We start from the raw sequence: 26,567 nt of genomic DNA, 5'->3' as shown, positions 1-26,567 counted from the left end.
CAGTGTGCAGGATAAAGACGTCAGTGCTGGGACCACTCCAGATCGCTATGCTGCAGGGTGACTCAGTCGCCATGACATACTCAACCTCTTCCAGAAGGCTGTGAGGACATCTCCCAATGCTTACCAAGGTTGCCAGCTGGGAAAAATTTTCCCAGCCCAAAACGAGCCGTAAACCCGCCCAAAAACCGCCCGCAGCCAATCCCCGTCTCCCGCGTCACCGACTCCCGCCCCCTGCGTCACTAACCCCACCCCCGCGTCACTACCCCCGCCTCCCACGTCACTAACCCTGCCCCCTACGTCATCCCTGATGTCAATCCCGCCCCTGCAAGGCTTCTATTGGTCCAATTTGGACCAATAGAAGCCCCGGAAAAGCTTCTATTGGACCGAATTGGACCAATAGAAGCCCCGGAAAAAACCGCCGAACTCGCACAGCGGCGACGGGAAAACCGCCCAAAAAAACGCATTCCACGGCCGGCGAAAATTTCCCGCCGCCGCTGGTGAAAACCCGCCCAATTGCGCGGTAAAACCGCCCACCTAGCAATAATGATGCTTACCCCAGCTTCAGGCTTTATACGGGGCAAGATACAGGGCCGGTTCTTCTCATCTAAAACCACAAAGGTCATAAAGGCGCTGTTGATGTGTCTTCGGCTGACTTCCCCTTCCTGGCCGTAAGCTTCCACACACACTCCAACCTCCATGCTGAAAAAAAAACGAGATTCTGTGGGCCAGGAGACGCTGCTGAAGCACAGCCTTGGCGCATCTAACAATCCCCCATCTCAGTGCCGCCCATTCACAACTCACAGGGTGCAAATGATTCAAGCTGGAGGCTCCCACCAGGCCTACTTTACACAGCTTTACATCAAATCACATTATTGTCTATACAGTGGCCCCCTCCCCATTTAACTGGATTATATTATTCTTTGCCCCTCCCCCCCAAACTCCATCTGCTTTACTTTTGCCAAAATTTGCAGACACTATATCATGGGAAGGATTCTAGAGGCATCTGATTGAAATCTGCAAAAAGACAAAGGGAGAAACCGAGCTTCTCAATTTTTCCCCCTAAACCTACCTCTCCTTTCCCCCCCTTTCTCTATTTCTGTGGATGACACTATCATTCTCCCTGTCTCATGGGCTCGTAACCTTGGGGTCATCTTTGACTCCTCTCTCTCCTTCTCTGCTCACGTTCAGCAGATTGCCCAAACCTGTCGTTTCTTTCTCTACAACATTAGCAAAATCCGTCCCTTCATCTCTGAGCACTCTACCAGAACCCTTATCCACACTCTTATCACCTCTCGTCTTGATTATTGTAACCAGCTTCTCACCGGCCTCCCTCTTAGCCATCTCTCTCCTCTTCAATCAGTCCAAAACTCTGCTTCGTGACTCATTTTCCGCCAAAGTCGCTATGCTCACATTAGCCCTCTCCTCAAGTCACTTCACTGGCTCCCTATCCGTTTCCGCATTCAATTCAAACTTCTCTTATTGACCTATAAGTGCATTCACTCTGCCGCACCCCAATACCTCTCCACTCTTGTCTCTCCCTACACTCCCAGGGTTTCTTTTTGGGTGCGAGGGGGGTTGGGGGGCTGGAGATCCACTGGAACTCTAGCCCCCCCAAGCCCTTACCTCTGGTGGGGGTCGGGGAGCTGGATGTCCGCTGGACCCCTAGCCCCCGTGTCACTGTCCCGGGGATGGTGTGGAGGCACTAGGCCACCAGGGCCTTGCAGTTGAAGGGGGGGGGGGGTGACCGGGGGTCCCACGAATCTCCAGCCCCTGTGTTTAACAGGTCCGGGCTTTTGACAGCCCGGACCTATCAAACAGGAGGATTGTGCCTGAGCACATCTTCAGACCCACTCCTCCCGCACTTGGGATGCATGTGGGAAAGAAGAACCCAAGCTATAGCTACGTGATGCAAGGTTCCACATTAGGAATCACCAACCGGGAAAAGAATCTAGATGTCATCGTTGATGAATCATTGAAACCTCTGCTCAGTGTGCAGCAGTGGCTAATAAAGCAAATAGAATGTTAGGAATTATTAGGAAGGGAATGGAAAACAAAAATGAGAATGCTATAAAGCCTTTGTATCGCTCCATGGTGTGAATACACCTAGAGTACTGTGTGCAATTCTGGTCACCGCATCTCAAAAAAAGATATAGCGGAATTAGAAAAGGTACAGAGAAGGGCAACGAAAATGATAAAGGGGATGGGACGACTTCCCTATGAGGTAAGGCTAAAGTGGCTAGGGCTCTTCTGCTTGGAGAAGAGACGGCTGAGGAGAGATATGATAGAGGTCTATAAAATACTGACTGTCTTTCTTCTATGTTTGTGCAGCGCTCCGTACGCCTTGTAGCGCTATAGAAATGCTAAATAGTAGTAGTAAGTGGAGTGGAATGGGTAGACATGAATTGCTTATTTACTCTTTCCAAAAATACAAGGGCTAGGGGACAAGCGATGAGGCTACTAAGTAAATTTTAAAAAACTGAAGAAACTATTTCTTCACTGAGCATGTAATTAAACTCTGGAATTTGTTACCAGAGAACCTGGTAAAAGCAGTTAGCTTAGCAGGCTTTAAAAAAAGGTTTGGATAATTTCCTAAAAGAAAAGTCCATTATTTAAATGGCCTTGGGAAAATCCACTCTTTATTTCCAGGATAAGCAGCATAACATCTGCTTTACTGTTCTTAGATCTTCCAGGTACTTGTGATCTGGATTGGCCACTGTTGGTCCATCAAGCCCAGTATTCTGTTTCCTTCGGTCTGTGCTACTATGGCAATGCTCAAGTTCTAGTAAATCTGCTAAGAAGCACACCCCTCCCTTGTCTCAACTGCTTGGATTTCAGCGTACCCCTCCAGGCTATTTCCTTATAAACCCCTCTTACCCCACATCTTCTCTTCACCATTCATCTCCCTTCCACACAGACCTCTCCCGCTCTCATTAATATTTATCCTCTGCTGTCTCCTAATGTTTTGTGACTTATGTGCTCCCAAAGATTTTCTTAATCATACTGACTGGAATTTTTGAGAAACTTTGACTCTGGAGGCATCCCTGTCATCCACTAAACTTCAGCACTCTGACCATGGGTTCAGAAACGAGAGTGGTGTCATGGTCACAGCTACGCAGGCCCAGGAAGGAACATACCTGTTCTTGAAGGCATTGTTGACAATAGCCCTCAAGAGGAGACGGTCCCCAACTTGAGAGGGTCCCCTGAAATGGAACATTTCAATAGTCTTCATGGTCGGATGAGCATGGCACAGTCGGCTGGGAATTAAAGAGAAGAGAATTAGTTAAACCTCAGCAGAGTGGGATTTGGGGGGGGGTTTTGAACACTTTCTGGTTCAATAATTCATGAATATTTATGCTGATCATCTTCCCCTATGATCAGACCTGTAAAACGCAGAGGTGCAGCCATGTGCTGTTCCGGGTGGGTTGTGGTCCCTCCACTTTGATTCAGGTCCACCCAGTCAGTGGCAAGAGCACAGGTCAACAATAGAAAACTAGAGGTTTTATCTACATTTCCACTACTCGGTGCCCACCCAGATTAACCTCGGGTCCCACCCAAAAATTCATCCTGGCTACACCACTGGTAAAACTTGGCCTTTCAATCTGGCGTTTGTTTTGAACTTTTCACGTACCTCGCTGCTATTGTGGCAACATTTTCCATCCATGCCATGATTTGCCCTCCAAAAGTGTTTCCTTGATGGTTGGCATGCGGTGGCAGCACCAGCTCCACACTCTCCACCCGCGTCCTCTCTGCTGGCACCTCCCCATTACCGTCATCACTCTCCCGCTCTGCCAGGAAAACAATGAACACGCCGTCACGTGAGAGCACCCCCGCAACACACATCCTACACACCACACACACACAGGCCTCCACCAGGGATCTAGGAACAGAGGGTGCGTGTATAGTATAGAACAGTGATGGTGAACCTTTCAGAGACCGAGGGCCCAAACAGCAACCCAAAATCTAATTATTTATCACAAAGTGCCAACAGGGCAATTTAACTTCCCTCCGAGTTCCAGGGTCCCCCCTCCCTCTCTCTCTTCGAGTTCCAGGCCCCCTCCCTCCAAATTTTAAAAGTCATCTATCTTACCTCGTCGGGCTTAGGGCAGCAGCAGCGGTAAAAAGCATGCAGGCTCGGCTTGGTGCTTAGTTCAGTTTTCCCTTCTCTCTCTCTCTCTGAGCTCTGGTCCCGCCCTCATTTCCTGTTTCCGCAAGGGCGGGACCAGAGCTCAGAGAGAGAGAGAAGGGAAAACTGAACTAAGCACCGAGCCGAGCCTACATGCTGCCGCCCTAACCCCGACAAGGTAAAATAGATGACTTTTAAAATTCGGAGGGAGGGAGCCTAGAACTCGAAGGGAGGAGGGAACGAACTTCCGGTGGGTGAACGAATTTCCGGTGGGTCTCTCCTCCGCTCCGACACAACTTTGAACTGCTAGCGCGATCGCGCCAGCAGTTCATAGCGGCAGTACAACTCTGGCTGAGGCGACGGCGCGTGTGCCAACAGAGAGGGCTGTGCGTGCCCTCTCTGGCACGCGTGCCATAGGTTCGCCATCACTGGTATAGAACCTGTGCACCAGGCACAGAAACCAGCTGTGCAGTAACAGGCAGGTGAAACTGACACCTTTTCCCCCGGCTCATCCAATCTAGAGCGAGGGTTCGCACCCTCGTCCCTCAGGACCCAGCTAGCCAGTCAGATTTTCAGGCTATCCACAATGAATATGCATATTTTAGTTTGCTTTTCATTTGTTTCTAAATATATCTTATTTGTTTTAATTGTTTACAAATGACTTATGGAAGCTTATATGCCTGTATGATTCTGTCTTTTGTGTGAATAGATTGCATGGGTTCCGACCTTTAATGTTATGGTGTTCTTTTCCTCAATTGTATTGGATTTTTTTATATTTTTAATTTATTTATTTGCAAAACTTTCTATACCACTTTAGTTGATGGGCAGAATAGAGCATGTACAGGCTATAACTCTTCACAATGTAACCCATAATCGTACTGCAACAAATTGTATTTCCATCATTCACAATGTATTGTAAGCCACACTGAGCCCGCAAATAGGTGGGAAAATGTAGGATACAAATGCAACAAATAAATAAACAATAGAAAATGAGAAGGGGGTGGGAATGGGACTTGATATACTGCCTTTCTCTAGTTTTTTTGCAACTACATTCAAAGCGGTTTACATATTATATACAAGTACTTATTTTTTGCGCCTGAGGCAATGAAGGGTTAAGTGACTTGCTCAGTCACAAGGAGCTGCAGTGGGAATTGAACCCAGTTCCCCAGGATCAAAGTCCACTGCACTAACCACTAGGCTACTCCTCCACTAGCAACATTCCATGTAGAAGCCTGCCCTTGCCGCGCAGGCTTCTGTTTCTGTGAGTCTGACGTCCTGCACATTCGTGCAGGACGTCAGACTCACAGAAACAGAAGCCTGCGCAGCTGATCTGCAAAGGCAGGCTTCTACATGGAATGTTGCTAGTGGAATAGTAACATTCCATCTAGAATCTCCAATAGTAGCAACATTCCATGTAGAATCTCAAATAGGGAAAGGGAACTGGGACTTGATATACCGCAATTTCTGAGGTTTTTGCAACTACATTCAAAGCGGTTTACATATATTCAGGTACTTATTTTGTACCAGGGGCAATGGAGGGTTAAGTGACTTGCCCAGAGTCACAAGGAGCTGCAGTGGGAATTGAACTCAGTTCCCCAGGATCAAAGTCCACTGCACTAACCACTAGGCTACTCCTCCACTAGCAACATTCCATGTAGAAGCCTGCCCTTGCAGATCAGCAATGCGGCCGCGCAGGCTTCTGTTTCTGTGACGTACGTGCAGGACGTCAGACTCAGAAACAGAACGAAGGAAGGAGAGGACCTCGGCTGGCGGGGGTTAGGGTCCCCTGCCAGCAAAGGTAAGCGATGGTGGGTTGACAGCGGGAGGGGGGGTCGAGAGGGTCGTCGGCAGGGGGGTCCAGGGCCAAATCTACAGGGCCCAGGAAGTAACCTGTTCCGGGGCAGAGGGAGCATGGAAACGAACGAAGCTGACCGGCGTGCGGCACCCCCCCCCCCCCCCAGCGGCATGCACCCGGGGAGGGGGTTCTTTCGCCGGGGTGGGGGGGGGTGTCCTTTTGCCAGGGGGGGGGGGGGTTGCGCGGCACCGGGGGGGGGGGGGGCGCTGCGGCGATCCACCCTGGGTGTCAGCCCCCCTAGGTACGCCACTGGTCAAGAGCTAGATGCTAAACTCATTCTAAATTGTATAAAGTGATGAAAATTGAATCTCATGTTTCTTGGCTCCCACTGGATCCTGTCAGGAGTACTATACATGCCCAAATAAAATAGCTGTGCATACAGAAACAACACCCCCCCCCCCCCCCCGCCTACCACCTTATTAGAGAGTGCAGTCTGTGAACATTACCGTCCCGAATGGTGCTTTTGGTCAGGAGGTCCTTGATTGTGTCTGTATGAACTAATCTCATACGGCGACGCTCTGCGGCAATGCTGTACTCTGTGTGCTCCTCCTCTGTCTGGGGTACCAGGGGCTTCAGTTTGACCTGGGGATGGGAAAGTAAGCTTGTAGTTACAGCAGAGGGGGGCTATGAACTAGAAAAGCCAGAGTTCAAATCCCGTTTCTCCCCACCGAGTCTTTTTGTGATCTTGGGCAAGTCCCTTTTCTCTCTATTGTCTCAGGTACAGCTTAAATTATGAATCCATTTGGACTGAGAAATAACTGTGTGCACCTAAATATGTAACTCACCTTGAGGCCAGATTTGAAAAGAATAAACCCCTCCCCCACCCTCGATATTCAGCCGGCGGCGGTCGGTGTTTTTTTTTAAATGCTGATCGTCGCCAGCTAAAGTATCCCCCAAAATTCAATGCCAGGCTATGTCCAAGCACTAGCTCTGAATATCAGGGGATAATTTGGGCTGGCACTCATGCGGGCCCGGTCAATATTCAGCCAGGGCCGCATAAGTTATGCGGCACCAGCTAATTATCAGTCCACCTCGGCCCTCATAACTTTTTTTTTCTTTTAAATCCCCAGAGCCCTCTCAACCCCCCCCCCCCCAACTAATGTCCTCTCTTTCCTCCTCCTCCCAGCCCACGTCAAGACACATCCCCCAACAGAAGATTCCCCCGGGCCTACCTGCATCCCTGACTCGTTGGGGGCAGGAGCACAGCCCCCTTGCGCCTGTCCCTTGTGGTGCTTCTCTAAAAGGTCTACTGCGACCTCTCACAGCAGCTCGTGATAAGTACTGCGAGTTAGACCGGCTCCATATAGGCACCCCAAGACCACATGGGAGGAGCCTATTCTATAAGAGAACTTGGGGACACAGGTTCCATTATACAATAGACGTGTAACTCAGTATCGGTCAGCCTAACATTTAAGCACCCACTGTTACACCAACCAAGATAGAGCTGGAGTAAGTGGAGGTCCCTAAATGCAGCAGGCACACGTGTAACAGAACCTTTTGCATGATATACTTTGTTCCACGGACACAGGGTTAAATGGCTCTGGAGTGGCTGAGCTGGTCCTGGTTTTCTCCCACTGCACGCAGGGACTTACAGCGCTGAGCATCCAAAGTCCAGGTGAATAACAGTATTAAATCTTTTCTATAATTCAATACTTAGAGCTGCAAGTGCCTGATTCAGCTGATGAGACGGATATCAAAATGTCTACAGTAAACACGTACCGTAGAAAGGCGGCAATGATCCCCAAACCTCCCACGGTGCAGTAACGGAGAAATATGCACCAGATACCATCCGGGCTCTAAATGAAGACAGCAGGTGAACTTTTCAGGAACTTCGAAGGGTAGGAGAGCAGATTTTGTTGCCGTGTGCAATTTCTTTAAATTGCTTTATGAAAACAACGAGAAAACGGCAGCACAGAGGAAGACCTATCGCAGCCCCTTGGAGGAGTGGCCTAGTGGTTAGGGAGGTGGACTTTGAGAAACTGAGTTCAATTCCCACTTAATCCTCCATTGCCCCATGTAAGCCGCATTGAGCCTGCCATGAGTGGGAAAGCGCAGGGTACAAATGTAACAAAAATAAAATAGATACTATTGGAGATTCTACATGGAATGTTGCTACTATTTGAGATTCTACATGGAATGTTGCTATTCCATTAGCAACATTCCATGTAGAAGGCTGCACAGGCTTCTGTTTCTGTGAGTCTGACGTCCTGCACGTACGTGCAGGACGTCAGACTCACAGAAGCAGAAGCCTGCGCGGCCACATTGGTCATCTGCAAGGGCCGACTTCTACATGGAATGTTGCTAGTGGAATAGCAACATTCCATGTAGAATCTCAAATAGTAGCAACAGTGGAGGAGTGGCCTAGTGGTTAGGGTGGTGGACTTTGGTCCTGAGGAACTGAGTTTGATTCCCACTTGAGGCACAGGCAGCTCCTTGTGACTCTGGACAAGTCACTTAACCCTCCATTGCCCCATGTAAGCTGCATTGAGCCTGCCATGAGTGGGAAAGCGTGGGGTACAAATGTAACAAAAATAAAAAACGGCAGCCAATTGTTCAATTTGTCACGGGCCATCAGCACAGCAAATTTATCTTTACAAAGGATAACACCCTCTTAGCAAAGGACACATGAGTGTACTGCACCTTTTCAGATCCTTGGCTCTGCGCTACGAAGGTCGCATAGGCATTGGACACATTCCACTGCGTCCCACTGCACAGGTCTTCATAACTGACCTGGATACCGACCTGAAAATGACAGCAGGGGGCATTACTGAGCATTCAAACAGGCGACATCTACGTAAACTGTTAGTACATAGTGCTAGTATGAAAATAAAGTGGAAAGTCAGTACAGCCCTCACAAGACTGTCCTGGACAAGCCAAAATTTTGCAGGTCCCATCTATGGTTAGGAGCTAGGATGTATCCAGCTGTGCAGATAGCTGGGCGGATAGGGGGAGCCGGAAGGCTTTTTTCTGCTATCATTTACTATGAGGTAAGTATACAGCTGCTATGATCCCCAGATTAAGTGAAACACTGGCTGCGTTTAACAGGATCGGTATGCTCTGATGGCAAATTGCCCACTGGTGTTTAAGCATGAATGACTTATAACCTGCACAGAGTGGTGGGTGTAGCTCTGGCCACCTTGGGTAGACTGGATGGACCGTACTGGTCTTTATCTGCCATCATTTACTGTGTTCAACACCAGTATCAGTGCTGAACATCTGTCTGGGCCACTGGATACTGTTGCTATCCAGATAATTCTCATTCCTCCCCTAGCCTGGTCCAATTTATACAGAGAGCACCAGGACTTTTAGTGATTTAAATCAGTGTTTCCTCAAGTTGAGTCCTGGAGTATTCCCTTGCCAATCAGGTTTTCAGAATATCTACAATGAATATGCATGAACTTGACTTGCATGCACTGCCTCCATTACATTATCTCTTTCATGCATATTTGTTGTGGATATGCTGAAAACCTGACTGGCAAGGAAGTGGCCTAGTGGACTTTGGTCCTGGGGAACTGAGGAACTGAGTTCGATTCCCGATTCCCACTTCAGGCACAGGCAGTTCCTTGTGACTCTGGGCAAGTCACTTAACCCTTCATTGCCCCACGTAAGCCGCATTGAGCCTGCCATGAGTGGGAAAGCGCAGGGTACGAATGTAACAAAAATAAAATAGATACTATTGGAGATTCTACATGGAATGTTGCTATTCCACTAGCAACATTCCATGTAGAAGCCTGCGCGGCCACATTGGTGATCTGCAAGGGCCGACTTCTACATGGAATGTTGCTAGTGGAATAGCAACATTCCATGTAGAATCTCAAATAGTAGCAATAGTGGAGGAGTAGCCTAGTGGTTAGGGTGGTGAACTTTGGTCCTGGGGAACTGAGTTCAATTCCCACTTCAGGCACAGGCAGCTCCTTGTGACTCTGGGCAAGTCACTTAACCCTCCATTGCCCCATGTAAGCCGCATTGAGCCTGCCATGAGTGGGCAAGCGCGGGGTACAAATGTAATAAAAATACTCCAGGACTGGACTTGGAGGAAACATCAATTTAAATGACCCAATACTATCCGTATAACTTTTTTAAATGCAAGATTATATAAATTATGCTTTCGTCCTCTTCCTCCTTGGCGAATACACATTTTTTTTTTTTGATATTGGCTTGCGAGTTCCTATTGTACATGGAACAGTTTTGGACAGGAGACTTGGTCTTTGATAGAGGCCCTCTCCAAAATTACCAAGACGACCAGGACTTATCTGTTTTAAAAATGAAAAGGAGGCAGTTCTACAAACTGCCACCTCCATCTAGACGCACCAATGCCATTCGCAGGGCGCCGACGCTATAATGGCATCTGTGCACCCGGATGTTGTTATGGAATATTATCATAAGTCCATAAATAACAAAAAAGGAGAAAATGCAAAGGAAGTGCGTGGTACCAACAATATTTTTCTAAAACCTTTTTACAAAAACAGAGGGCTGACATCATAAATATAAGTAGTTTAGCCTTAGGACCTCCTCAGAAGCTTAGCCGAGATTGGGTGGCAGAGCCGGTGGTGGGAGGCGGGGCTAGTGGTTGGGAGGCGGGGCTAGTGCTGGGCAGACTTCTACGGTCTGTGCCCTGAAAATGGCAGATACAAATCAAGAATACCAAACGTAATTCTGGGTATTCTATAAGAAACGGTTTCAAATTACAAAATTGGTAAATATAACAGAAATCTTCATGAAAACTTTTAAACAAAAATTATTTCTCTCATTACTCAAATTATATATATAATTACTTTTTGTGCAGAATCCAGTAAAATATATAGGTCAGGTATACATTGAGCCTGCAAAGAGGTGGGAAAATGTGGGATACAAATGCAATAAATAAATATAAAGTAGCACACATGAGTTTTTCTTGTTGGGCAGACTAGACGGACCGTGCAGGTCTTTTTCTGCCGTCATCTACTATGTTACTATTAGCGCACAGCTATTCCAAGTCTGAGGGAGGTGGAGATCTGACAAATGATTATAATTTGCCCTGAAGCCTCGGACTTGGAATAGCTGCACGCTATAATAGGTCCTAAGGCTACACTGCTCGTATTTTATGACGTCCGTCTTCTTGTTTTTGTAAAAACGTTTTAGAAAAATATTGTTGGTACCACGCACTTCCTTTGCATTTTCTCCTTTTCTTGTTGTTCATGGTATTCATTGGAAAGGGAGTTGTGTTTTCCTCCTTTTTGTTATTTTATATTATCGTAAGTCGGTATGGAAGAGCTTCAGTTTAGACACAACCAGTTACACCGTGTCAACAGCAGGTGTAAACAGGCACGCCTGCATGCGCCATGGGACATACGCAACTGATAATACTTTATAAGTTACGGGGGGAAGGGGGTAGCAGATTCTGTAAGTTACATGCGGCACTTGAGGCCCACCCATGTTCTGCCCACATATACGTTACGTGCTATAACATTTAAGTGTCACTTTATATAATTACATCTAGTGCACATTTACGCATAACTACCAATTATTACACATTTGCCGCCATTAAGCGACATTTACATCCAGGCACCGATTTAGAGAATTACCTCTTAAACTCCGCCCAACTGCTGTAGAGTATTTTAGGTGCTGTAGAATGTTTAAATAGTCAAACAAGAGGACCTCTGACCTCCCCTACTGGACACGCAGCGACATGTGCGGTGAAGCACGATTCATAGGGCCTCCCACCCCAGGACAAAGGCCAAGCGGCAGCACAAGAGAGCGAGGCATAACCCAGGAGGGAGCAGGGACAGATCACATACACTGAAAAACTGACGTCTTGTCACATACAAACCTCCATGCTGGAAATAAAGGCTCGGTTCACCTTGGCTTTTATATTTACCACTTGTCCAACACTAAAATCAAGAAAAAAAGCATAGCATCAGCGCACTGAATGAGAAGAAGAGCGCCCTAGCACTAGACTCTGGTCCTGGGCTCCTTACAGGTGCAAGACAGGGCTTCAAAGTTGCAGCATATAAACAGATTATGAGAGCTGGTTGATAGCATGGCATGAACACAAGGGACCTCTGCAAAACTACTGAAAATATGGACTAGTACAGCAAGATGAAGATCACTGTTACATAACTCCAGTACTTACCGGTGACCGTGTTTGGAACAGGAATTTTTCACGTAAGTCAAAAAATGTTTTATTTTTATATTTAGGGTTAATAACTGCAGGGAGCAATGATGAGAGTACAGCAAACCTATTTGTGATTATTCTGATTTTATTTTGAGCTCTCTGCTATTTACACATGAGAGAGAATTTCGTATGAATCTGTTGAAAAATATAAACAATTCGTTTTGTTTCCCACAATTCTTTTTGGCTTGCTATTATTAACTTTTGTGGGGGATAAATTGTTGTTAGACTGATAATGGATTCTTTGGGTTCCTTATATTGCAGAATCCGAGCAGATAAACTCACTGCTGTACATTACTGTGTGGAGGAACGGGTTCCATCCCTGACTCAGTTCTCTGTTCCCAAGGCTGGTAGGGGACAGTACCTAAAATTAGGAGCTAAGGGGCCCTTTTACTAAGCTATGTAAGCATCTACATGCGCCCAACGCACGCCAAAATGGAGTTACTGCCTGGCTACTGCATGGCTCTTGCGGTAATTTCATTTTTGGCGCACCTCCGATACATGCGTCCAAAAATATTTTTTTATTTTCGGACGCGCGTAGGTTATTACCACGTGAGTCTTTACCACTAGGTCAATGGCTGGAGGTAAGGTCTCAGACCCAAAATGGAAACGCGGCAATTTTCATTTTGCCGTACGTCCATTTTCGGCAAAAGTATTTAAAAGGCATTTTTACAGGTGCGCTGAAAAATGATTCTGTGCGCACCCAAAACACATGTCTACACTACTGCAGGCCATTTTTCAGCATGCCTTTGTAAAAAGGACCCTAAGTGCGTGTGTATGCTGTAGAATTAATAGCACTTATGGCAGTGACGATCCTAGGTCAGCTGCCACCCGCGTTGGATCGCCGATGCGCACCCCCCCAGATGCAGCACGACACCCCCCCCCCCCCCCCGGGTGCATTTTGTAGCTGCTGGGAGCAGCCGCGCGGCTCTCGGCTCCGCTGGCTCCCCTCTGCCCCGGAACAAGAAGTAACCTGTTCCGGGGCAGAAGGAGCAGGGAATCAGCGGAGCCGACAGGCGCGCGGCTGCTCTCTGCACCCCCCCCCCCCCCAGCAGCGTGCACCCGGGGCGGACTGCCCCCACCACCCCGCCCTTGGTACGCTGCTGACTTATGGGGTCAGAAGCACCAATAATTGGCAGTTATGTAAAGGGGGGGGAAATTCATTTTGCCCAGAATAGTATCGGAGGGGGTGTGAGGAACCCTACACCACTTCCTTGTGGACTCTTGTATAGTTGAATTGGGAGGTAAATGGGGGGAGGAAAAAAAATTATGCATAACATGTTGTACTGTTACAAGATATTATTATATTCAGTTGCTTGTTATATCATATTGTTAGTGGAGGAAAGGCCTAGTGGTTAGAGTATCGGTCTTCACATCCAAAGGTGCCCAGTTCAAATCCCACTGCGGCACCTTGTGATCTTGGGCAAGTCACTTAACCCTCCATTGTCTCAGGTATGCGCTTATGCCCAGATGATCATAAGCCCTGCGCTGTTCCAAAGAGCGCTCTAAAAATGTGCGGGAACAGCACGGGGCTTTGCCGCCCTTCTGATTACAGATAATATCATGCAAATTTAAGTGTGCTATTATCTCTGATCATAGGGTAAAGTGTTTGACAGGTCCAGGCTGTCAAAAGCCCAGACCTGCCAAACACAGGGGCTGGAGTTCCATGGGACCAACAGACCCCGAACAGCAAGACCCTGGTGGCCTACTAGTGCCCTCACCGAACCCCCACCCCAAGCCAGCAAAATGGGGGCTGGAGGTCGAGCGGACCTCCAGTTCCCCCCTACCCAAGTTCATGGGGGGCTGGAGATCATTCTAGATGACATTGCTCCAATCCATATGAAAACTAAACTTAGTAGACAGAGTAATGATTGGTTTGAAGAAGATCGCTCTAGTTTTAACAGAAGATGTAGACAGAGCGTAAATGGATTAAAAGTGTGACTTTAGAAATAGATCTAATTGGAGATCAGCTGTTTGCACTTATACAATCATGCTTATATCCAAAAGATGTGCTTTTTACTCAAGAAAATTAGATTAGACGTATCTGGTACTAAATATCTTTTTCAGTTAGTCAGTATGTTAACTGATGTCTCATTACCAACCGTCTAATTTGGATATACCTCCTACAGCTTCACAATTGGCTATTTTTTTTTTTCAATCTAAAATTCAGATGATAAGATCTATACTTTCAAATCAGCTAATGGAGTTTAATGTAAGTATTGCTGTAAAGGGCACCCCTGGTAATAGATTCTGGGTTGATTTTCCCCTGTTGATTGGAAGACCTTTAATTCTTTATTTTTATGGTACTCTAAATCACAGTGTCAACTAGACATCTGTCCAACTTATCTAATATCAGCTGCTCCTATTAAATATAGATTGTTGACTTTGGAGTGGATGCAATCTTTGCTCTCTAATGGTCTTTTTCCAGAAAACCTAGGAAGTATTATTACCCCAATATTGAAATATTTGAAGGATTCCATCCAACAAGTTTCAAAGTATGGACCGGTTGCATCCATACCAATGTTCGTCAAGATTTGGGGATGTTTAGTCTGTATCCAATTAAACATGGAATCAAAATATTCTACACCTGTCTCAGTCAGGTTTTCAAGCAGGCTACAGCACAGAAACTGTTTTGGGTTCCTTACTGGACAAGGCAAGATCTTTACTTCAAAATAATCATAAAGCTTTGATTCTGCAGTTCATCCTTTCGAGAGCCTTTGATTTAGTGGACTATGAGCTTATGTTGTTGGAATAGGAGAAAATAGGTTTAGGTGGTAGAGTGCTTAGTTGGTTTAGAGGTTTCCTTCTATCAAGATCTTACAGGATTAAACAAAAATCAGATTATTCTAACTCTTAGAGTAGCCCCTGTGGCATCCCACCTGGGTCTCCATTGTCACCAACATTGTTTAATGTCTTCTTGCAGATCCCACACCTAACTTTAAGTGCATTGGTTCCAATTAAATCTAATTAGTGCCGATAATTGCTTCTTAAAATGCCAGTTATTGGCACTAACTTCACTGGCTTCCTATCCGTTTCCGCATACAGTTCAAACTCCTCTTATTGACCTATAAGTGCATTCACTCTGCAGCTCCTCAGTACCTCTCCACTCTCATCTCTCCCTACATTCCTCCCTGGGAACTCCGTTCACTGGGTAAATCTCTCTTATCTGCACCCTTCTCCTCGACTGCTAACTCCAGACTCTGTTCCTTTTATCTTGCTGCACTATATGCCTGGAATAGACTTCCTGAGCCAGTACGTCAAGCTCTATCTCTGGCCGTCTTCAAATCTAAGCTAAAAGCCCACCTTTTTGATGCTGCTTTTAATCCCTAACCCTTATTCACTTGTTCAGAACTCTTATTTTATCATCCTCACTTTAATATTCCCTTATCTCTTGTTTGTCCTGTTTGTCTGGCCTAATTAGATTGTAAACTCTGTCGAGCAGGGACTGTCTCTTCATGTTCAAGTGTACAGCGCTGCATACGTCTAGTAGCGCTTTAGAAATGATAAGTAGTAAGTAGAAGTAGAAGTACTAACTGGCTTGTTATTCAATTAAATTGTGCACGCAAAAACAGGAACACGCCAAAATTTGCATGTGCAATTTTTGGCAACCTTTATAGAATCAGGGGGTAAGGGGCATGTACACGCAGGATCCCAGGTATAAAACTGCCCCTTTAAGATACTTCATCATCAGAATTAAGTTCATAACATCAAGATTCATAGCGGGAATGTCTTTCAATTCAGAATTTTTGGAAGCTAATTCAGTCCTTTTTTAAAACAGATTACAGGAATCCCTGTACCATTTAATTTGAGCCTTATGTTACTAGGGGTTAATATTCAGACTACTTTTCCTTTTATATACAGACTTATGATAAATGGTCTATTGTTACCTGCTGATTTGTTATAGTCAGGGCATGGAGATGTTCTTCCCCGCCATCTATCGTAGAATGGTAAAGGTGGTTAGCTTAGTGGGGTTTAAAAAAGGTCTGGTTGGCCTTCTAAAGGAAAAGTCCATAGACCATTATTAAATTGACTTGGGGAAAATCCACTGCTTATTTCTTGGATAAGCAGAATAAAATGTGTTGAAATTTTTCGGGATCTTGCCAGGTATTTGTGACCTAGATTGGCCACTGTTAGAAACAGGATGCTGGGCTGAATGGACCTTTGGTCTGCCCCAGTGTGGCAATACCTATGTACTTATGATGATAAAAGTTTGGATGATTTACAAAATGGATAATTTTTGTTGTTGTTACATTTGTACCCTGCACTTTCCCACTCATAGCAGGTTCAATGCGGCTTACATATTATATACAAGTACTTATTTGTACCTGGGGCATTGGAGGGTTAAGTGACTTGCCCCGAGTCACAAGTCCCTGTGCCTGCAGTGGGAATTGAACCCAGTTCCCCAGGATCAAAGTCCGCTGCACTAACCACTAGGCTACTCCTCCATGCCAAGTAACATCTGAACTGAAAAATCATAAGGTAAACTTTGATGAGAACTGGAATCCCTTTCTGCTTTGGAACACAAATATATAGCTCTTGTTTTGGATTTGATTTGTGCCTTCTTTCCTTTTAAATATGAATTCTTTTTCTGTTCTATTTACTGTTAATGCCATGTCATATTCTCGACTCGGAGAGCTGTACCTGTTAAAAACTGAATAAAAAAGATTTAGAAGCAAAAAAAAAAAAAAAAAAAAGATTCATGTCATTTCTAATCATCAGAAAGGTTACCACACAAAAACCTTTAGTAAAAGGAAGATCATTCATTCAGGGTCCCCTTCCAGCCAAAAATTCCAACGAAATGATTTACCTTTAACACCAGGGATGTGCACAGAAAACTATTCTGGGTCATTTTCATACTTTTTTCCCTGAATTTCAGACATTTTTTTTCACACAGATGTATTAATAAAAAAATGTAACGTGTTAATTTGGAAGTTAATGCATCTTAAACTGATTTGGCACTCGCTAAATTTAAGATATGCTAACAAACTGAATGTGCTTTACCAAATACAACTCAGCTTTTTTTCAGTTTACATAGTAACATAGTAAATGACGGCAGATAAAGACCTGTACGGTTCATCCAGGCCGCCCAACAAGATAAACTCATTTTACATGGTATGTGATACTTTATATGTATACCCGAGTTTGATTTGTCCTTGCCATTCTCAGGACACAGACCGTAGAAGTCTGCCCAGCACTGTTCTTGTACTAGAAGTTCTGAATCTAATGTCAAAGCCCCTTAAAATTTACACTCCACCCCATCCATATCTACTCAGTCACGATCAGGGCGTAGACCGTAGAAGTCTGCCCAGCTCCTGTTTTGTTTCCCAATTACCGGCGTCGCCACCTAATCTCTGCTAAGATTCCATGGATCCATTCCTTCTAAACAGGATTCCTTTGTGTTTATCCCACGCAAGTTTGAATTCCATTACCGTTTTCATCTCCACCACCTCCCGCAGGAGGGCATTCCACATATCCACCACCCTCTCCGTGAAAAAATACTTCTTGACATTACTCCTCAGTCTGCCCTCCTTCAACCTCAATTCATGTCCTCTAGTTCTACCGCCTTCCCGTCTCCGGAAAAGATTTGTTTGTGGATTAATACCTTTCAAATATCTAAACGTCTGTAACATATCACCCCTGTTTCTCCTTTCCTCCAGGGTATACATGTTCAGGTCGGCAAGTCTCTCCTCGTTCGGTTTGCAATGCAAATCCCATACCATTTTTGTAGCTTTTCTTTGCACCGCTTCCAGTCTTTTTACATCTTTAGCAAGATACGGCCTCCAAAAACATTCTTTTTTTGGTATTACAAATCTAGGATGGCAAACTGCATTTTACTAGGAAGCTTCTTCAGAGATCCGTTGCTCAATGCATTTCAAGCAGAGTATATCCCCCCGAGTCAAGTTGTACAGATCCCTCACCTGCACTTCCTAAGTCACTTCCAGCAAGTACAGTATCTTACTGGTCTGCACAGATCTATCAGAACCTGTAATATCGTACAGCTGAAATCAGGATGGGCTTTTTTAAATAACAAGAACATCCCAAATTAATTGATGATCACAGGTGCAGGGGAAAATCTTTCCTCTCGTTCTTCAACCAATGGACTGTATATCCCCAAAATTCTCCAGAGGGCCCACCCTCCTGTCTAGCACATTTTGAAAAATCAGTAAACACACACAGTCATACATAGTTTTCCACCAAAGGTTGACTTGTACATATTCAGAACAGAGAAGTCGTTACATGCTAAGGACAAAGTGTTCAGATCACACATGCTACACTGGTGAAGACACGGGAGGTAGATACGTATCACGAGTCCAGTGTTCCTCCTCATTCTGGAGCGGAGGGGAGGGGAGGAATAGCCTAGTGGTTAGTGCAGTGGACTTTGATCCTGGTGAACTAGGTTGATTCCCACTGCGGCTCCTTGTGACTCTGGGCAAGTCACTTAACCCTCCATTGCCCCAGGTACAAATAAGTACCTGTATATACTATGTAAACCGCTTTGAATGTAGTAGTTGCAAAAACCACAGTCCCATTCCCTTTCCCCTTATTCACACTTCAGCTTGAGGTGAAAAAAACATGGGCAGGAAAGCATGACAAATGTGCCTTTCAGAAGTATTGAGAGAGTGCTGAGCTTTGTAGTAATTGACAGACAGGCATGAAGGAGCACAACCTACATAGGGTACATCAGAAATTTGTGATTCTGCATCTAACCTTCTTATCAAGGTTAAACGGGCTAAAATCTACAAGATACTTTCTGTCTTAATTAAACACATTTATTCAACAAGCAAAGAGGAAAATAACTACCTGATAGTGTGCTCAAAATACATATCGTCCATGGAGGCAGTGACACAAGGGCAGCCGGCGTGCCTTTCAGCTGAAAGAGAAAACAGGTAAGAGCACATGACATTCCCTTAACGTGCAGCGAGGAGGGGCAGTCGTTTGAAATGAATGTCCTTCACTGGTAAAAGTGTGCACTGTTAGCGCACCGTTAGCACCTTGTCTGTGCTTTTCTTAAAGAGTGCACACAAACCCCCGGATTCTATACAGGTCGACAAAATTTGGGCCTAGATCCCAGATCTGCGTGTAAACAAATTATTTATTTATTTATTGTGATTTATTAACCGCCTTTATGAAGAGATTCACCCAAGGTAGTTTAACATAAAATTTACAATTTTGCTAACAGCATAACAATCATAAAATAACCAAGAATGTTTCCTTGTAAATGCATAATTTATTTATTTATAGCGTTTATATCCCACATATTCCCATCCAAGGGCAGGCCCAATGTGGCTTACAGGAATTTACAGAAAGCACACATAGAGTCTACAACAAACAGTCAATGGCATTGTAGTGAAAGAGGCTAGTAAGTAATAGCAGAGGTGGGGAAATGTGGAAAGAGAAATGGAATTCAATAGACAGCGGTGCGGGGCGGGTCAGGAGCATAAGCTTTCCCGAATAAGAAGGTCTTAAGGTATTTTTTACAGGTCGGATGATCAGGGGTGATTTTCACAAATTTAGGTAGACCATTCCACAGTTGTGCGCTAATGTAGGAAAAGGTGGAAGCGCAAAATATGTTTTCATGGAACCATCTCAATTAACTACATTTGTGTCCTCTAAGAGATCTGAAAGAGTGTAATTAGAAAACCTTGCTTCATTTTCTCCTAGATGCTATTATTTCCTTTAACTTTTACTTTGAAATCCTCGTGTTTATTGAAATTCTCTCCCATTATAATATGTACTTGAGTGTTGAAGACTGTTAAAGTACTTTGTACTTTTTTATTCATTTGTTTTATATTGTTTACTTTAAGCCAATACTTTCTATTCAAGTGTAAACTCCTTGAAATAATTGTTTATGCATAAAACAAAATAAAAAAATAAAAATAAAATAAAATAACCAAGAATAAATATAAATACAATAAATGAGGTAAACTTGAAAACAATAAATTAGTCAATTAGGTTTGTACTGCGCACAGTAATGGTGGCTAAGAAAACAATCTTGAGGACATGGCTGTCGGAGGAGGGCCCCACAGTAGCTCAGTGGAGAGGACAGATGATCCACTTGCTGCGCACTGAGAGAACGAGATTGAGAACTCAACGACCCCCTGTTGTGCGGATGTTTTGGGCCTGTTGGACCCCGTTTTGGCTTACGCTGACATCCCAGGCCAAGGGGCAAATAATGAACATGTGACTATTGCTTTAGAGCACTCAGAGTATGGGATCTACGAAATAAGAGACTGTGATAGATAATGGGTAGGGGGGGAAGGGGGGAGAGGGAGGAGAAGGCAGGGAAGGGGATGAAAATGTAAAAGTTACTGGAGAGATAAGTGGATCCATAGATGTCACCAATATGCCTGCGAGCGAAGATATGTTAACTATATTATAAGACAGAGTGGAAGTTAAGCACTGTTTCGATATGTTTATTGTGATCTCCCTAATAAAAATTATTGAAACATAAATTAGTCAATTAGGTGCCAACAATCAATTACTGACGCTAAATGGCACTTAACTGGAACCAGTTTGGATTTGTGAATCTGCCCTACACCCTATAACAGCCACTCAAATTTCATAACGTGTAACTCTAAAGGGGGCGTGGCCACGGGAGGGGCAGGATGTTCCCAGAAATTAGGATTACTTGGATTTGTGTGTCCAACTACTATTAGGTGGGCACGAGGATTTACACCAGGTTTCAGCAGGCGCAAATCCTTGCGCCCAAAGCTGGGTGATGAATCCGCTCTAAGGAATGTTCTATAAAGGACGCTTGACGTGCGCCTTGACAGCCCCTAACTCTGGGCTCCATTTACTGAATCCAGCCCTATAGAACCATACCCCCTAATTCTATATGGCAATAAGGCAGTGGCGGCCCCAGTGGCGTACCAAGGGGGGGGGGGGCGGTGGGGGCGGTCCGCCCTGGGTGCATGCCGCTGGGGAGGTGCCGCATGCCTGTCGGCTTTTCGTTTTCATGCTTCCTTTGCCCCGGAACAGGCGCACAGCACCCCCCCCTGCGGTGTGCACCCGGGGGGGGTCTTTTGCCGGGGGATCGGGGGGTCTTTCGCCGGGGGGGGCGTCGCGCTGTTCCGGGGGGGGGCGCTGCACCCGGGGGGCGGGGCGCATCGGCGATAAGCCCTGGGTGTCAGCCCCCCTAGGAACGCCACTGGGCGGCCCTACCATTAGGGCAACTGAGGTGAGGGGCTTCGGGCGGCACTCTCCCCTTCCCACCTCAACCCCCTTCCCCACGTTTACCTTATTTTTTTTCTTTTCCTATAGGTGGCAGTGATTCCCATAGACTGTCCTGCTGCCGGCAATGGCCTCGTCTCCCCACTGAAGCCCGCTTCTTGATGTAACTTCCTGTTTCCTCCGAGGCGGGTTCTGTAAAATGTACTCTTTTCGTCTACCGGACACCAATACCGAAAGTGAGCACTAGCTCTGTATCGTATGAGTATTTTTTGCAGAATATGCGGAGGTAAGCGCTTTCATTCACCTTTAACTACTGAACACATACATAACATTGCGCTGATAGCATTAAACTAGTATTCAAGACTATGCACAGTAGTTCTTTCTGTTTCGTTATGTGTCAGTCATAATTACTTATGTTAATTTTTGAACTATCCGCTCTAAAATCGGCTTCGTTAAAAACCCTGAAGGTGTGAGCAAAATCTAAATAAATAAATAATTTCTACATGGAATGTTGCTACTATTTGAGATTCTACATGGAATGTTGCTAGTGGAGGAGTGGCCTAGTGGTTAGTGCAGTGGAACATTGAACTTGCTACGAGATTCTACATGGAATGTTGCTATTATTGGTGATTCTACATGATATGTTGCTGAGTGGAGGAGTGGCCTAGTGGTTAGAGCACCGGTCTTGCAATCCAGAGGTGGCCGGTTCAAATCCCACTGCTGCTCCTGGTGATCTTGGGCAAGTCACTTAACCCTCCATTGCCTCAAGTACAAACTTAGATTGTGAGCCCTCCTGGGACAGAGAAATATCCAGAGTACCTGAATATAACTCACCTTGAGCTACTACTGAAAAAGGTGTGAGCAAAATCTAAATAAACAGCACACATTAATTTTAAGGATGCCCTCATTCTACCCATTACTCTCCCATTTCAGCATCTAAATTTACATGTGTAAAGTTCAATTACATTTAATTAATGCTAATAATGCTTGTTAAAAAGCCAATTATTGGCACAAATTAGCTTGTTATTTAATTAAATTGTGTGCAAATTGGGTGTGTGCCCAAATTTGCATGCACAATTCTTGTCGACATTTACAGAATTAGGGAGTATATGCCTTTCTTTATTTCATAGTTTAAAATACATAATCATTTTCTAACATGGTAAGGTGTTTTGATGATTTATGTTTAAATTGATGTATGGATCTACTTAATTTTCTTTAAATATGTTATTATAAGTCTTCTTTAACGTGGCATGATATATCCAGATCTGCTGTTTATTATATGATCCATGTTTATATATTTTTCTTTTGATTGTTTTTGGCACTTGAATTCGTTTAATGGTTGAGGTCTCCCTCTACACCTCTTCATATCATGTCTCTCTCACCCGCTGTGCATTCCACATCCGATGATGTAGGTTTACAACTTATTTGATTGTTCCTATGGTATAACTTTCTCTTACCTTCCTAGAGACTCTTTCAAGATTATTTTATACCCAATGATGAATTCATTTTTATTTTTAGATTCCTTTAATTATGGCTAATGCTAACATTATATCTTTGAATGTCAACAGTTTAAACCACCCAGTGAAAAGGAAGAAAATGTTTACTTATATCAAAAAACAAAACCCTTATATTTACCTGCATCAGAATGTCCTAAAATACAAGTTTCTTTGCTCTCTACTCATGCTTATGCTCTTCATAAGGAAGCAGGTGTTTCTATATAGCAAAACATTTCCTTTTTTTACTTGAATCTCAAAAAGCGTCAATAGATGGTAGATGGATAACTGTAATAGGTATTTGACATCTCTCTATATAAAAGGCAACCCCAACGTTCTGAAGCCTCCACGGAAGTTGAGGCGCCCGAGATATCCGGTGTCCCCTGGAGTGTCTGCACCGCCCTCGCGTCAAAACGTCATGACGTCGAGGGCGGACCTATGACACTCGAGGCCCGAAACCGAAACGCCACAGCGAACTAACAAGGCAAGTAGCTCGGAGGGAGGGGGCCCCTTGCTAGCGCCCGTTTCATTGCCCTCAGAAACGGGCATTTTTTCCTAGTTATTAATATAACCTATTTTTGAGCGTTTATGCTCCTAATATCGACAAACCTGATTTTTCAGAGAACTGTCCCAATTTTTGCTTAAAAATAATGATCGCTGTTTTATTGTAGCTGGTGATTTCAATCTCCCTTTAGATTTAAAATTTAGGCAGCCAGTCTTCTTCAAAATGTGGAAAATCTCGTTCATGGAGAGAGCCACATAACCTCATTTTCAATCTAACCCCTCCATTTACAATGCCGCTCTACTGGTTGGCGGTGTGCTAATGCCGACACAGCCCATCCACTTTGAACGGGCTGTGTCGGAATTGCTGCATGGCTTTGTAAACAGGAGCCTAAATCTCGTTGACCCATGGAGGATATTTAATCCCACTGGTAGAGACTATACATTTTACTCTGCTTCTCATGATTCATATACCAGAATAGATTTCTTTTTCTTATCCAAAACTTTGAGACTGGATGTGACCTGCCTGTACAATTTTTGCAGTCCTGATTTCTGATCATGCTGCTGTATCTTTGACATTGCATCTAGGTAGACTTATCCAGGAAATCTTAATAGAGATTCAATAATGGCCTTCTACAATAGGTCAAGCAATAACTAAATGGTTCCCTTTATTTATTTATTTCTTGGTGGGGCAGATTAGATACTATTAAAATGGTACTGACACCTCAAAGCAATTATGTTTAGATGATGCTTCCAGGTCTTTGTTCTAAAGAGAGACACAAGCACTTAGACTTACAAAGTGCCATAGAGGCATATTTTCAAAGCACTTTGGGAGGCTAAGTTCCATATGTTTCTATGGAACTTTGGGAGGCTAAGTGCTTTGAAAATAAGCCTCTGGTTACTAAGAGACGTATTTTCAAAGCATTTAGACTTACAAAGTTACGTGAAGGGACATTTTCGATATGACGCTGAAGTCCAATTTTGGACATTTTCCACAAAACGTCCAAAATCCGAATAGGAAAGAAGGTCATTTTCCAAAAAGAAAAATGTCTATATTTTTCTTCGAAAATACTGTCTTGAACAAGGTTTTGTGATTTGGACGTTTTGTTTTTTTGGTCCATTTAAAAAAAAAAAAAAAAGAATAGGTACAAAACGTAGAGATTCATGCCATTGGGATGTAAGAAGAGCCAGCATTTTTAGTAGAATGGTCCCCCCCCCCCCCCCCCCCCAGACATCTCAGGAGAGCAATGGAGCACCCTAGAGGGCACTTCTGTGCACTTCATAAAAATGCTCCCAGGTACACATCTCACCTTTGCTCCCTTATCTTGTCCCCTGAGCCCTCCAAAACCCACCCAAAATCCACTGTCCCCCACTACAATAGCCCTTATGGGTGAAGGGGGCAACTATATGTGGTCACAGTAGGGTTTTGATGACCTTGGGAGGGGTCACAGTTTCCAGCACAAATGTGACAGGTAGAGAGGGATAGGGACCTGGGTCCCCCACTGTGCACTGCACCCACCACTACACTACTTCAGGGACCTGCATTTTGCTCTAATAGACCTGACTTTTTAACATCTGCAGCTGTCATAGAGGCTGGTAAAATCATATTTTTATTCACATTTTTGAGGGATGGAAGGGGTCGGTAACCACTGGGGGGTATTGGGGGATCACCCCTGATTCCCTCCAGTGGTCATCTGGTCATTTAGGGCACCTTTATGTGCCTTATTCGTTCTGAAAATAGGTCTAGACCAAAATATCTTGGTTTTAGTCCTGGACGTTTTAAAATTTTGTTCCAAGTGTTAGGCACGCCTTCGAAACACCCCCAACATGCCCCCTTGTGAATGAAACGCACTTCTGACGGGCTTCATACAAAAACATCTAAAAATAGGTTTTGAAAACACTGATTTGGACGTTTTTGTGAGAAAAACGCCCAAATGCTGCTTTATGCCACTTTTCAGACGTTTTTCTCTTTCCAAAATAAGCCCCATAGTAACCTATGGAACTCTGAAGATCTAAGGGGCTCTTTTACAAAGGCGCGCTGAAAAATTGCCTGGGCGCGTGCAGAATCATTTTTCAGTGCGCCTGCAAAAAATGCCTTTTTAAAAGTTTTGCCGAAAATGGACATGCAGCAAAATGAAAATTGCCGTACGTCCATTTTGGGTCTGAGACCTTACCGCCAGCCATTGACCTAGCAGTAAAGTCTCTTGTGGTAACTGGCCGGTAATGACCTACGCTCGTCAAACGCCACTTGGCCATCCAAAAATAATTTTTTGGATGCACAGCAAAAATGAAATTCCTGCAAGAGCCACACGGTAGCCGGGCAGTAACTCCATTCTGGTATGCGCTGGGCACACACAGATGCTTATGCAGCTACTAAAGGGCTGCTAAGTGCTTTGAAATTGAGCGTAAACTTTGTAAGTCTAAAATACAAGTTTGTCTCTAAAATACAAGTTGCTTTCTTTGCAATATTTCAACTGGTTGTGACTCACCAGATGATCAAAAGAAGCTCAATAGAAATAAACATACAACACGTGACACATCTTCTATACGTGTACTTAGTACAAAGATGACGACTGAAGGAACAACCATCTTATCTATCTACAAACTGATAAGCCATTCTATATTCAATTTAGACGATAGATTGATTTCCCGTTGGACTGAATTTAACAACATATTCAATACCATGGGAACACTTTTGGAACAGAATTTCCAGACCAACACAATCAGCCGGCTTCCTCCAATCTATGTACTTCTCTCTCTCATAGAGCTTTATGGACTCCAGAACAGAAATATAGAGCAAAATTACATGTTAATAATCTTTGCTGGCATTGTAAATCTTCAGTTGGAAATTTACAATATAGGTTTTACAAATGTATTATATCATACATGGCTTTTGGTGCTCTAGTTGGAAAACTATACCAACGATTCTGAATCTCATTTTCTGTAATAATTCTTCGATCACTGCATCCTGATCTTAACTTACTTACCATAAGAATCCTCCTTAACGATTTGATTATTCTGTATCTAAACCAACCACTTACTGATCCCTCTGAATTGATTATATTAATCATATTATCATTATTGGTCATTATATTTTACTGCTTTTTATTATGTGTTATGTAAATCTTTCTACAGACATATCTTCCTTATTTCTTACATAGTAATATGTTAAATTAGAACAAACCTCTTACTCTGTTCATAATTACATCTTTTGCAATATAATGTAAGCCACATTGAGCCTGCAAATAGGTGGGATAATGTGGGGTACAAATG

At 44.3% G+C, this 26,567-nt stretch overlaps 1 protein-coding gene across 3 annotated transcripts in view; it reads right to left on the bottom strand.

Annotated features, from left to right (window-relative positions):
- The window catches only part of ACOT11 (acyl-CoA thioesterase 11), a 108,514-nt gene that overhangs the window by 26,601 nt on the left and 55,346 nt on the right, over positions 1-26,567 (bottom strand). For all 3 annotated transcript variants that reach the window (XM_030207136.1, XM_030207134.1, XM_030207133.1), the window contains exons 3-9: positions 18,931-19,000; positions 11,788-11,848; positions 8,619-8,720; positions 6,425-6,560; positions 3,629-3,785; positions 3,135-3,254; positions 555-699 (exon numbers count right to left, since the gene is read on the bottom strand). In XM_030207136.1, the coding sequence (XP_030062996.1) occupies positions 555-699; positions 3,135-3,254; positions 3,629-3,785; positions 6,425-6,560; positions 8,619-8,720; positions 11,788-11,848; positions 18,931-19,000 (791 nt within the window). The remainder of the gene's footprint in view (positions 1-554; positions 700-3,134; positions 3,255-3,628; positions 3,786-6,424; positions 6,561-8,618; positions 8,721-11,787; positions 11,849-18,930; positions 19,001-26,567) is intronic.

Source organism: Microcaecilia unicolor, chromosome 6 (genome assembly GCF_901765095.1).
Source record: "Microcaecilia unicolor chromosome 6, aMicUni1.1, whole genome shotgun sequence".
Lineage (NCBI taxonomy): Eukaryota > Metazoa > Chordata > Amphibia > Gymnophiona > Siphonopidae > Microcaecilia > Microcaecilia unicolor.
This window is presented reverse-complemented; position numbering and strand designations above follow the sequence as displayed.